Below are 13,320 nucleotides of genomic sequence, written 5' to 3'. Positions count from 1 at the left end.
ATTCGGATTGGCTCGTCTGCAGTCATCGCGCAGGCATTGTATCCGTATCCTTCCTCCAACTGCCCGATTCGAATACGTACCGCAGGCTTCATTTTCTCAGGCAGGCAACAACGACGACAGGGTCTTATCTTATCTCACTTTCATCGTTACATTTACTCTCATCACTACCTTCGTCTTCACCTCGCCTGCAGTCAGGGTACTTGCTTCACTCGTTTTCGCCCTCGCTCACTCACTCACTCTCTCACTCACTCACTCTCTCACTCACTCACTCTCTCACTCACTCACTCTCTCACTCACTCACTCTCTCACTCACTCACTCTCTCACTCACTCACCCGGCCTCGTCGTCCACGTGCAACTTTGTCGTGTCACGCACCATCACCAACAACGTCAGTAGCGCAGCGCAGCCCCGCCTCGGGCCAGTGGACGACGACACTGGCATCCGTTCGTCTTTGGCGTGTAAGAGAGAGAGAGAGAGAGAGAGAGGGGGCTCATTGCGAGCTACGGCCTCGCCTTACGCTCGTCACCCCCCCCCCCCCCCCCCCCCCCCCCCCCCCCCCAATAGCCCATAACCCATACATAGTCCGCCGCCGTCAACAACATGTCAGGCCGAAGCGCCTACGTGCGCAAGAAGATCACACAAACCGAAAAGGAAAAGGCCAGGGCCAGGGCCAACGCCGCTGGCATCGTGGGAGACCATGACGACCTCGTCATCCCGGATTTCCCCCTGCCCCAGACCGGCGCCTCGTTGCCCGTCGGCACCGGCATCGGCACCACCAACGCCCGCTTCCTCAAGTTCTCGGAGCCACCTCGCGACGTCAAGTCCGGTACCCCGAGCATAGGAAGCGGCAGCGGCAGTAGCGAGGGAGGCCGACGCGACGGCACCTCCGGCCCTCTCGACGACTTCGCCTACGCCCGCGCCCGGAGACCCACCATCAAGACCGAGGACGTGTCCGGCATCGAGAAGTCGGGGCTCCGGAGCAGGTTGGACAAGACGAGCGAGGACGTGCGGAGGGGCCTGGCCAAGACCTTCACCTTCAAGCGCAAGGACAAGGAGCCCGACTTCCGCCCCGAGTCCGTCGCCACCGTGAGACCCGGCCACTACCACAACTCCGCCCCAATGTCCCCGATCGACGACTACGCCGTCGACCACTTCAACCCCGATTCCATGCACCACATGCAGATGCAAATGCAGATGCAGATGCACCAGATGCAGTTGCAGCAACAGCAGCACCAGCAGCAACAGCACCAGCAGCACATGCGCCATCACGAGATGGACCTGCCCACCTCCCCGCCCCCTGCCGCGAAGCTGCCGCCGGTGCCCACGACGCCGCCCATCAAGCGGTGGATCGGCGCAGGGAGACCCGTCCAGAGGTGGAACAAGCTACGCAAGGACCCCGAGCTCTGGGACCCCAACGGCGATGTCCTCGTCTTCTTCGGCCACAAGGGCCAGGCGCCGCGGCCGAACCCGTCCTTCAGGCTGTCGTCGCACATCATCGAGGCGACCGAGTCGAGGTACCTCATCACGCTGCTCCGCGAGGGCACCACAGAGGAGGACATTTACATGCCACCGTCGCCCCGGGGCGCGCCACCCATGCTGCGCCCGCACACCCGTGGCGGGGGCCAGCCGACGCCGCCCGTCTCCGAAGACCTCGGCGAGGCCGACGGGCAGATCTCATACGAGATGTACTTCCCGGCGCCGCCCAACATGAGCAAGACGGAGCAGCTGCGGAGTCACATCACGACGAGGAACGTCTTCGCGCTGCTCTACCACGCCTCGCTCGTCGGCCTGTCGCTCCACCAGGCCCTTTCCGACCTCCACATGCGGCTGGACGCCTACATGCCCCCGGACTCGGACAACGTCGGCATGATCCTAAACTACCTGTCGGCCCGCGGCATAGACGACGTCCGCAACGACCCGGAGACCGCCGTGAGCCTGTTGGCATGGTCCGAGGGCTCCGCCGTCCGGTGGGAGGAAGGATGGCGCGAGAGCTTCCTGCACTGCGCCGGCATGTACAGCCAGCTGGAGCGGTGCGCCGACTTCAAGGAACTCACCCCCATCACCCGCGCCCTGTTGGAGAGGGCCTGCCTCGAAACGCAGCTCCGCGTCCAGGCGGCAGAGGAACGGCTGTCCGAGTTCCAGTACGGCGACATGTGGCCGGCGTCCGGCGTCAGCGGGCCGGCCAAGGCGGCGGCAGACCGGTTGCAGAAGTTCCTCTTCAACCACTACGCGCGCGCCCACGGTGCGTGGCCGCCGGCGCAGGCGACGGGCCTGCCGGACTCGGATGGTCAAGACATGTGGCTGACGAGGGACGTGACCCAGGCACTGCAGAAGGACTTTGGGGCCCTGTACGACTACCTGGTCAACCGCGACATCGTCTGGGACATGTCGGAAGCACGGTCGGGTCGCAAGTGGATGATGCAGAGCGAAAAGGACAAGGGGTTCGACGCCGACGCCGACGTGCCCATGACGGATATCCTGGTCGAATTCGACAACAAGCTGCGGTTCCCGCATATCCCGCACCCGTACCCCTTGGTGCCCGAGTCAATCCACCCGGCGCCGGCGGCCAAGGAGACTTCCATGTTCAAGAAGAAGAGCGGCGCGGCGCCCAACACTGGCGGCCGCGCGGGAGCCCTGGAGCGGCGGGTCCAGCTGGCGTACACGGAGGCCACCAACATTTACGTACTGGGCTCGGACTTTACGCAGTCGGACCTCATCGATGCGTTTGTCAAGTTCGAGAAGAGCGACGGCATCGGCGAGGTCGACCCGGCGGTGGCCAGGCGCGGGCGGTGGGTGCTGATCTACGGCATCCTCCAGACGCTGGCCAGCGTCTCGGTCGACGCCCCTTATGTGCGGTGCCGGGACGAGGTGCCATACCATCTTTCCCCCCGCCTCAAAGGCACCAGGGTACCGCCGTGGAGGGGGTCCAGCACGCCGGAGGAGGCGTCGCACGAGCTGTCGCACTGCTGGGTGGTGCAACACACGTGGAACACGCCGAACCACAGCGGGGCCGACAGCTCGGGCGGATCGGGCAGCAACAGCCCCGTCCAGGGCCCTACGCGTCCTTCCGTGTACTCGCGGCGGCCGCCGTCGACGGCATCGCGGGGCTCCGGGTACCAGACGCCTGGCACGCGCTCCGTCTACTCGGCAGGGTCCGCGCCCGCCTTCGGGTCGGGATACAGCGTCGTCAGCGAGAGCGACACGGCCAGCAGCGTGCGCACGCCCGCGTCGAGCCGAACGGGGACCAACGCGAAGCGGGCACAGTCCCGGGACAACGCCAAGGGGCAGGGCAGCGGGTCAGGCAATATGCGCAGCCCCACAAGCTTTGGCGGCATGGACCGCGGCGACGACGGCGGCGGCGGCGGCGGCGGCGGGGATGCGCGGTCCAGCGCACCGAAACCCCACGACCAGTTGCCGCCTCTCCCGGGGAACCTCATGGGACCGGGAGGGTTCCTCGCGCTCGACGACGTGGTGGAGAAGCGGAGCACGCGCGGCAGCGGACACAGCCGGCGGGCGCGGAACTGGTCCGACACGGACAACATGACGCCGCGAATTCGGGACTTTGACCTAGATGTGATCGACGACCATGAGCCATGAGACGACGGCTTGGTGCATGAACAGAAACGTACAGGAACATGTTGCCAAGATAGACAAGAGCGAGAGAAGAATTGCAAGACAGACGGAGGGGGCGATAATACATGATGGGATGACAGAAGCATGTTTAGATATCATACGATTTACATGGGTCTGGGAGGCGAAAACATGGAGCGAAATGGAACCACGGCATCTGAGTGATCTGACGCGCGGATGGATGGATGGTGGTTTTCCTTGACCATCTTCTCCCGGGGAGGGTTGTCGTTACAGACACCTAGAAGTTTTTGTATATGATTGTAATGATCTAGAAAGATACCCGGCAACTCTGGACCTTTTGAATGTGATTGATTGGATGGCGCGTGTCTGTCAGGAACGGAGAACGGGCACACAAAACAAACAAGGTTGGACAATGTTGCATAAGCAGAGTGACGGATCCATTCGGCGCACCTTCAGCCAATGTGCATGTAGACAGATGATTGGTCGTCGACGGATCTACGTGTGCTGTATCCGTACACGTAGATCAACTTGACGAGAAGCCCCGGGCCGGCGAGCTAACACGGCAAGGAAGGGGGCAGAAGTGGGCTCGGAGACGTGATTCCCACCGGGCCGATGATTAGCGAAGAGCGGAGCGGCTGCCCGCGGGCTCCCCCGGGCCAGAATACAGTTTTAGATGTTTGTATGCAGCGTAGAGGAGACGGAGGCAAGGGAGTCCAGTCCGTCCTCGTGGGGCCGCGGCCAGCGCTGTGCAATCGGCTGGATTGGGCGTGGGGACTCGGGCTGGAATGGGCTGTTGTTCCCAGCCACCTCATCCGTCTCCACCTGCTCTGTGTCGCGGCGGTCAAAGGAGGAATATCCACGTGAGGGTCAGAGAGATGTGTGGTGTGTGTGTGAAAGAGAGTGGAGAGGGAGAGAAAGAGAGAGAGCGAGAGAGAGAAGAAAGAAGCCCGTTCTTAGCTCAGAGTAGCTTCCCGATTATTCTCAGCTTTTCGTCGAGAAGGGTGCGGTGGGGAGGTGTCGTATTGGCTGGCTGGCTGGGAAGTAACGCATTGTAACCATCTTTAGTGGGACTGAGTTGGTGGTTGCCTTTTTACGCCCCTCCTTCCTTCCTGTTTTTCTCTCTCTCTTTCTCTCTTGGTCTGGACGACTGGGTGCGCCTGGCTGGGACCTTCTTGGAGCGTACTCTATAAAGATACACCGTGACCTGCTGGCCGGGAAACGGGTAGTTAACCAAGTCCGCCGCGACTACCTCCGTTGTACGACTTGTACACGCAATGTGACTGTGTACCTAGCGCGTCTTCCCGGGTAGTTTTACACTGAAACAGCGTGGGAAACAATCGTACATTGAATCATCTCTTCATTCCATCTGCGCTACAGCACCTCCCTGAGATAAGGGTAGATCGCTGCGCAGTAGAAGCATTAAGATGGATTCCTTCGACAAACAGGCTTACCGGTATTTTCACGGCCCACCCGCCACCACCGCCACAATACACCCAAATAACCCATTCCATCACCCTAGCATAACCAACTAACCCAGACCCTAACCCATACCCTAACCACTAACACTACGCATCTTTTATATATGCTTTTAAAGATGCGTAGTATTAGTGGTTAGGATGGTTGGCGTCTAGGTTAGGGTCTGGGTTAGTTGGTTATGTTGGGGTGATGGAATGGAATATAGTACTCCCGACGGGACTAACTAATATAGGAAAGAGACTAGCTTAGATGGGCTTAGAGGACCGTGAAAATACCTGTATCCACAAACAGAGTGCAATCTGTGAGCAAGGTACGTACCCAGGGTACCCACCGCCTCCAAAGACAACGGCCAGCACATCAAAGAAGGCGATGGCTGAAACATCATGGTCTGCCCCGGATTGCAGGCTGGAGATGATGATGGCATCCATGATGAGCGTCTTTTTATTCCTCCCTTTTTTTTTCTTTTTTTTCTTTTTGGAAAGACATTCCATACAGCCCGTATGTGAGATGACCAACACCCACCCTCCTTTTGCTGCTGCTGCTGCTGCATAGAGGCAAGCAAACAACGCCTCGATCCGTCCTGGTACCTTACTACGGAATGCCTGTATTTCATATGCTCTGGCGGTACGTATTTGTACTCTGACAGGCACTGGACAGGCCAGAAATAGAGAAATGGAGTGTCGATCGCCGACGTCATAGCGACTGACACAGGGAAGGCCCTTCTTCCTTTTTTTTCCCCCCTTCGTGCCCTTCTCTTTCCCTTCCAGCCCGAGAGACAGGAAAATAGACAAACAGACATGTCTCGGCGCTCTCGGGCTCCCGCTCTGCGACATATGCTCGGCTTTTGCTTCCACTCAGGCCGGTTGGTCTGTGCTATTGTTTGACGCCTGTTTGCTCGAGGGTAGTGGACTTCTCGGCGGGTGCTAGATCTTTCTTCTAGTGGTTCCTGGTCGTTTGTTTCTTCGAGTCGAGTCACCCATCTTGAGCTCGCTGGGTACGATGCTTACCTATAGTAGGCTAGGTACGGGTACCTACCTACCTGAGCTAGGTACCTTACAGAGAGAAGGGCACGTACCTACTGGGTAAGTAGCTGTCGGCAACACCCTCCGTTGTCGTCCCATCTTATCAGGTATTTTGCCATGTCATCGCCGGTGTTCAAAAGTGTGAGTGTATGTGTGTGTGTGTGTGTGTGTGTGTGTGTGTGTGTGTGTGTGTGTGTGTGTGTGTGTGTGTGTGTGTGTGATGGAGAGAGTGAGACAGAAAGAGAGGGAATGAATGAGAGAGGAAGAAAGGATTGGGGAGGAGAGAAACTGGGAACCACCCCTGCCACCTTCTCTGTGCTGTGCTGGTTGCTTTTTCTTTTTCCCCCTACTACGTACCCAAGCTCCTAGCTTTTCTTCGATGCCACCATCTCCAGGATCGCATCTGCACCACGCCAAGGGAAACAGAAGTATCCGCACCCGATACGGAGAGAAAGGAAGCATGCTTGTCAAATACCCATTGCCTACCTACCTAGTCCGCTGAATGCTACGCTGCATCTCCTCGCCTTGCTTCAGCATCCATAACTGCGATCCAGCCCAACCACCCCGTTTACGCAATGAGAGGCAGAGCCGGGTTGGTTCCCCCCATCGTCATCGCTCACTGCTCACCACCCAATCCAGTCCCATCTCATCCCATCCCGTCCCATCCCGTCCTGTCACGTCTTCACCGAGTAATTAGGTATTACCGCCTTGCACCTTGCACCTTGCACCCTGACCTGGACCTGGACCTGGACCTGGACCTTTGGGGGGAGGGGGGGGTTGACGACGGCCTTGCCTTGCTTTTCTTACGACTGCTAACCCGCCTGGCCATGCCATGACTTGCTGACCCAAGGGGCCAAACACCCGACCTGCATTGATTCTGTTTCTGCTTCGAGCTCACTCGTTGGCCCATCCACTCTCACCCACCCACTCACTCACGCACTCACACCTGTGACCTCGTACTTGTTTATTTAACTACCCTCCCCATCCCAACCACCCGCCCGGATTCGTCTGAACAGCCTGTTTGTCTGTCTGTCTGCCCTGGAGGGAAGAAAAAAAGCCAAAAGTAAGAGAGAGAGAAAAGAGTCGTACTCTATTCCATCACTCACTCGCCCTCGACAGCAAAACAGCATCGCGACATCGCCATCGCAAAGCGCGCAACCACACCGACGCATACCGTCGCATTCGTCGCATTCACACACGTAGCAACCAGCCAGGGAAACGTGCGCAGCCGCCCAGGCTAAACCGCCCACCATGTTGTTCGCCGTCTTGTTCACGGCGACCCGGTTCCTGCAAATCATCACCTTGGTAAGCGCTCTCTGTTTCTCTCTCTCTCTCTCTCTCACTCTGTCGGGGTCTCTATCTCTGTCCTTCATCTCAGCCTTGCCATCTCGCCGCCTCGTCGCCCACGTACCGTACTACACTGGCGCGCGAGATGAAAATGGAAAGAGAAGAATGAATAAAAAAGCAAAAACAAACAACAAGGAAACAAAGAAACAAAGAAGAAAACCCCGCTTACACGATACACACAGATCCCGACAATGGGCATGCTAGCCTGGTTCGTCGACGGCTTCGTCAAGTCCAACTTCATTGTTCCCAACTCGATCCTCGTCCTCTTCATCGTCTCCGTCCTCGCCCTCGCCTGGGCCATCGTCACCCTCTTCAGCTACCACCGCAGCAGCACAAACGCCCTCTTCGTCGCCGTCATCGACCTCGCCTTCGTCGGCGCCTTCATCGCCGGCGTCTGGTACCTGCGCGGCATCAACTACGTCAGCTGCTCCAACCTCGCCCGCAACGGCACCTGGTCTGCCAACTTCCCCGGCTTCATCTTCGTCTCGGGCCCGCGCTTCAACCTCTTCACGAACAAGCCTTGCGCCATGCTCAAGGCCTCGTGGGTCTTTGGCATCATCAACACCATCCTCTTCTTCTTCACCGCCGTCCTCGCCTGGCTGCACGGCGACCACCTCTCCTCGAGGTACGAGCGCAAGTCCTACCACCACGGCCACCACCACCACCACCACCACCACCACCGCAGCCACAGCCACAGCCACAGCCGCGGTCACAGCCATCGCTCCCGCAGCCGTCGCAGCTCCCACTCGCACCGCCGTGTCTATGTCTAAGAGCACACGCCGTGGGCCAACTCTGCGATGCGTGCATCCATCGTCCAGGAGGGAAGGCCCATGCAAATTTTGGACTTTTATTTTTATTTTTTATAGGGGGTCGGAGGGCGGAGCAACCGAATCAAATCATGGCAAACAGCAAACAAAATACGAGAATGAGAACGAGAAAAGATACCACGTAATGACACGATAAGGAATGGGAGCACGATGAAGATGAAGATAAGGATTCCTAGAAAGACGAGGAAAGCCAAGGGAAGGATGAGAGGTGGGGGGGTGGTGTTCTGTTTCCATTAGCGACCCGGCGCATGTATCGGGAGGAATCCTCCTTTAATGATGACGAATCTAACGGCGTCGACTCGGAAATATCAGACATGATGTTTTTTTTATCCGTTTTTCTGAACGCTTGCTTTATGTGCGCGGGTCTCGGTCTACAGTCTGTCAGTTGCCGCCTGTCTTGGTATCTTTCTCTTCCAACGGGGAGGGAAATGAGGGGGTTGGGCCATATTCGTGAATGTGGTGGTATCGTCTAGTTTCTCTCCCTGTCTATTTTCCGGTTCCAAGTGTTGCCCATCCCCGCTACGCCGTTGTGATGCCCGGGAAACCCACCGGAGTTCCTCTCATGCTCTGCCGGTGTCCTCTCCCACCGTGTAGCCGCGCGCAACGCCGCTGCGGCCCTCCTCGACGACGGTGCTGCTCTCCTCGTCGTAATCCGTCCCGAGGCCCTGCCATGTCCTCTGCGACCGCAGATACTCGGCCCCGGGGCTCAGCACCCCGTTGATGGTGGCCACCTCCCCGACCTCCCTCTTCACCAGCGCCGACTGCCCCGGCGCCTGGGCGCTCCGCTCCCCGTCGTCGGCCTTGGGGGCGCCGTTGGCCGACCGGATAGGCATCCTCATCGGCCGGCTGGCCACGAGCCTGCCCGTTCGCAAGTCGTACTCGGGCGGCGCCGACTCGTCCTCGTCCAGCTCTTCCTCGTCCGGCCTGGCGGCGGTGTGGTCCATCTTCTCGATGCCGCCCCACCACTCGAGACCCCACACGCGCTCGCTCTCGGGCTTCAGCGCCACCTCCATCTCGAAGGGCGTGATGACGGGCTTGAAGAACCCGGCGTCCTCCTCGACCAGCCCGCTCTCCCAGCATCCCACCACCACCCAGCCGTCGACCTCGGCGAAGTTGGCCAGCTTGGCCGCGTTTAGCTTGCCCACCACCACCGTGTAGCTCTTCTTCCCGGCCTCGGCGATGCGCCGCCTCAGCAGGTCGACACTACCCAGGTAGTTGGACACGGAGAGCGTATTGACGAGGATGCCCACCACGCCCGCCGTTGCCAGCGTGAGGACCCGCGCGAACCGCCGTCGCAACAGCGCGTTCGTCGTCCTTGTCGGATCGTCGGTCGAGAGGCTCGGCGTCGAGAGGACGTGTAGGGAGGCCATCCGGGTCTGCAGGGCGAGGAGGAGCGCCGGGGGCGGCGTGGAGATGTGGAAGAGGGAGTACTGAGAGAGGTCGGTCTCGGGCTCCCCTCGGGACGCCGAGTCGACGATGCTGCGGTTCGGTATCGTGCCGGCGGGGTCGTGTGTCACTTCGGTGTGGAGTAGGTGTGTGTATCCGGCCGCCCGCAGCTTTGAGGCCAGGGGAACGACGTGGTCCTGGTATGTCACGTCGGCCATGACGACGACCTTGTTCTCCTTGTCCGGGAACTCTTTCTGGAAGGCCTCGACGGTCTGTTCGATGTCGAGGGTGTGCCGCGTGAAGACGTAAATGACGGGCAGCCTGGAAGTCGGCGACAGACAGGAGCGGCCGTAGTGCACGACGACCTGTGCGTCGGCGTGCTCGGCGGCAATCTCGTCGACGCAACATGCGCTGTAGGACGTGTCGGCGAGGATGTAGACTCGGTGGCCGTCGCTGCCCCCCAGCGCCTTTGTCAGCGCTTCGGCCACCCACGAGGCATCGCACAGCATTGAGTCCGGAAACTGCAGGGCGACGCGGTTCCAGCCGCCCTCCTTGATCTCGCGCGCGGTGCGCTCAATCTCGTAGACGGAGGCGAGTTCATCTTCGGTTCGCAGCTCGGTCGGCGGCGGCGGAGGCGTCGGTGTCGGGTCTTCGAAGGTGTGCTCGGCGGGCGTCGAGAGGACGGGCGCCGCTAAAAGTTCTGTCATGGCCGCCGGCTGTTGCAGGAGGAAAAGAAAAAAAAAAGAAAAAACTTTTCTTTGGCGACGGGGAGTTTTAAAGGAGAAGAATTACTTGTCAGTCGATGGCGGGGTTACGGTATTGGCGGGGTACCGAATTTAAGGTCAGGCCAGACTCACCGACCGGTGATCTCGGTGTAATTATTATGGGGCCCCAACGAAAGACTCGAGGCCGCGGCGCCGTGGGCTGGACCAGGTGAAGGCATACGCAATCTCATCTGCCCGGGTGTTGTACCACGAATTGGAGCATCTGGAGGATTGTTCAAGGCATAATTAAGAGATGAGTTCGACAGAAACATGGCCCTTGGATTGAGGCTTCTTTGAGTTTGGGCCCTGCGACTTAATTGTCGAGCCACCTCGTGGTGAGGCAGACGTGGGGTATATGACGTTACAATTTTATATACATAAATATATGTGTGCCGTATATAACATGGCCTCCGCACTGGTCGTCATGTGCCATCGTAGGCGTGGTCATTAATCCGTTTCCCCCTCCATTTTCCTCTCCCTTGGCCTCTTCTATCTACCAAACAGTGAGTGGGTCGTCGCTTAGAGCAGACCAAAGCAGTTGGCGTAGTAGGTGGCAGTGGCACTCCAGTCGGAGAAGACGCCAAAAACACCAACGTCCTGGGCCAGGACGTGGAGCAGGTTGTAGACGTCGCCATCGTTGTTGGTAACGTTGGCGACGGTGGTGAAGTAGTACCCGCCCTTGGAGCTATCGCTCAAGAAGCCGGAACGCTCAAGGGACCAGGAGATGATGTTGAAACCCAGCTCCTTGGCCCTGGTGGCATAGATGCTCGGCACGATCTTGCCATCCTCGACGGTGACCAGATAGTGCAGCGGGGGCGACATGATCTTGACGCCACCAGCGGCGAACTCGGTCAGGTTGCCAACGGCGTAGGGGAATGTCTCCGGGGTGTCGCCACTCTCGTCGAGGAGGATGGCCTGCTTGCCAAACTCAGGCTCGGCCTTGAGCCAGTAGAGGACGTCCGGGTAGTAGAAGGACTGTGGCCAGACGCGCCCAGGGGCAATGCCGGCGCCCTTGTATTCGTCGATGAGCTGCTGGGCGTACTTCTCCTGGGTGTAGTCCCCGTCGAAAGGCATCTCAACCTCAGGAACCTTGAGCTCGGGGGTGAAGAGCAGGCCCAGGTCGTCGGTCATGGCGATGTGCTCCTTGAGGGTCATGACGGTGGCACAGGTGGAATACAGGTCGGTGCGGTATCGCGGCGTGCCGAGCAAGAAGTCTTTTGGGTTGGTGGCGGAGGCGTTGAAGCCGTCCATCTTGCCGCAGAGCGTCTTGAACTCGGCAAGGGTGATGTCCGAGGTGCAGCATTTGGCAGTGGCCGCAGTGCCGTTTGCGGCCGGGGTGAAGGGGGTGGTGCACTTGGCATTGAGCTCAGGGATGGTGACGATGTTGGTCGTCGTGTGCAGGTCGCATTGCGAGTGACGGCAGACAAGCTCGCGGTCCTTGGTGAAGGCGACGTCGCACTCGAGGATGCCCGCACCCATACGGGCACCGGCGAGGTTGGACTCAACCGACTCCTCGGGAATCATCATGGTACCGCCGCCACGGTGACCAATGCTCCATTTAGAGGATTTCATGGGCTGCTCGGAGCAGGACTGCAGCTTGTCCTTGAGAGGGCCCTCTTGCATGTCATTGACCAACCAATAGGGTCTCGGGCCCAACTGAATGCTGGTGATGGGCTTGTACGACGTCGGCAGCGGCTTGGGGCACGGTGAGGCACCGGCCCGGTGCGCGGCGGCGGCGACGAGGCCGGAGACGACGACGGCGTTGAAGTGCATGTTGGCGGCCGAAGGGTGACTGACGACTGACTGACTGGCTGATGGTCGACGGGGGAGCAGGTAATGGTTGCGCAACGAAGGGACACGGTGAGGGACGGAGTAGTCGTCGAAAGGAGGGGTAGAGGGAGGGGAGGGCCGAGGGGGGAAGGGGGGCTACAGGACCTGAGGCTGGAGGAGGAGAGGACGGACGAGACGAAGCAGGCCGAGGGGCCGGTCCCCTTATCTTATGTGTCCAGCTCTCCGGGACAGGAAGCAAGATGGGGTTTACTTTTTTGCCAAGATCAAACAGCAAGTGCAGTGGCCATGGGGGAAGCCGGGTATGACATACGCAACTGGAGATAATCAAGGTGTGGCTAGTCTGGTGGAAGGGTGGTGAGCCGTCCGACTGGGATTGGATGGCCTGCCTGGGCGGCTTCGGACAGTATGCTTGTATTCGGCATGGCCGCGCTCATTGTCCCGCTAGCCAAAGGATGATAAACCAGGGGAAGAGGTTGGGTTCAGCAGAGAGTGAGGGTGAGAGTGAGAGTGGGAGTGGAAATGGAAGATGGAAGTGGAAGTGGAAGTGGGCGATGATAAGTAGTGTGGGCCTGTAGAATGCGCGGGTTAGCAGCACGTGGAGTGTGTTGGTGCCAGGCTACACTTGGAAGAAGGCGATAACGGCGGAGAGAGCAGCAGGACAGGGGGGATTCCTAGGGGTATTGAACGCCATGTGAGGGCAGATGGAGGTAGGTGGGTAGATGGGTAGATAGGAATGGGATGGGAATCCCAAAAAGGAGGCCCTGGAGGCCATATCGAAGTGAAGAGCGACGGCTACAAGTACAGAACACAGAACGAACGAAAGGAGCCAGCTATGGGGGACTGACAACTCTCCGTCCAACAAGAGAATGAAAGAATCAAAGGGTGATGATGCGGGAGCAGATTCCCGCCCGCCCACATACCTAGGTCTGACAGGCTAGCCCCAAACAAACCACATTGTTTCCCGATTAAAGTAAATTATATGCGTACGGATACGGAATATGGATATAGGTAGCTAGGAGGACGCTACCGAAAATCTCTCGGATCTTTGGTCTCCATCTCTGGTACCCGCTAGCGGGCCTTGGCGGCCCGCTATCTCTGCGGCTCAGAGGAAGCGTGT

At 59.1% G+C, this 13,320-nt stretch overlaps 4 protein-coding genes across 4 annotated transcripts; 2 read left to right on the top strand and 2 right to left on the bottom strand.

Moving 5' to 3' along the window:
• Positions 1 to 599: 599 nt before the first annotated feature.
• GLRG_07138 (uncharacterized protein) lies at positions 600 to 3,596 on the top strand (the record flags this gene model as incomplete). Its single annotated transcript, XM_008097823.1, has 1 exon — positions 600 to 3,596. One exon carries the CDS (start codon positions 600 to 602, stop codon positions 3,594 to 3,596), a length of 2,997 nt encoding a protein of 998 aa, XP_008096014.1.
• A 3,743-nt stretch (positions 3,597 to 7,339) lies between these two features.
• On the top strand, positions 7,340 to 8,205 carry GLRG_07137 (uncharacterized protein; the record flags this gene model as incomplete). The annotated part of the gene is made up of 2 exons (XM_008097822.1): positions 7,340 to 7,393; positions 7,618 to 8,205. The coding sequence occupies 2 exons, from the start codon at positions 7,340 to 7,342 to the stop codon at positions 8,203 to 8,205; spliced, it is 642 nt and encodes a 213-aa protein (XP_008096013.1).
• A 617-nt stretch (positions 8,206 to 8,822) lies between these two features.
• GLRG_07136 (diphthamide biosynthesis protein 2) lies at positions 8,823 to 10,355 on the bottom strand (the record flags this gene model as incomplete). The annotated part of the gene is made up of 1 exon (XM_008097821.1): positions 8,823 to 10,355. One exon carries the CDS (start codon positions 10,353 to 10,355, stop codon positions 8,823 to 8,825), a length of 1,533 nt encoding a protein of 510 aa, XP_008096012.1.
• Positions 10,356 to 10,931: 576 nt separating this feature from the next.
• GLRG_07135 (glycerophosphoryl diester phosphodiesterase) lies at positions 10,932 to 12,185 on the bottom strand (the record flags this gene model as incomplete). The annotated part of the gene is made up of 1 exon (XM_008097820.1): positions 10,932 to 12,185. The coding sequence occupies one exon, from the start codon at positions 12,183 to 12,185 to the stop codon at positions 10,932 to 10,934; it is 1,254 nt and encodes a 417-aa protein (XP_008096011.1).
• Between the last annotated feature and the right edge of the window lie 1,135 nt (positions 12,186 to 13,320).

The sequence above is a fragment of the Colletotrichum graminicola genome (genome assembly GCF_000149035.1).
Source record: "Colletotrichum graminicola M1.001 genomic scaffold supercont1.28, whole genome shotgun sequence".
Taxonomy (NCBI): Eukaryota; Fungi; Ascomycota; class Sordariomycetes; order Glomerellales; family Glomerellaceae; genus Colletotrichum; species Colletotrichum graminicola.
This window is presented reverse-complemented; position numbering and strand designations above follow the sequence as displayed.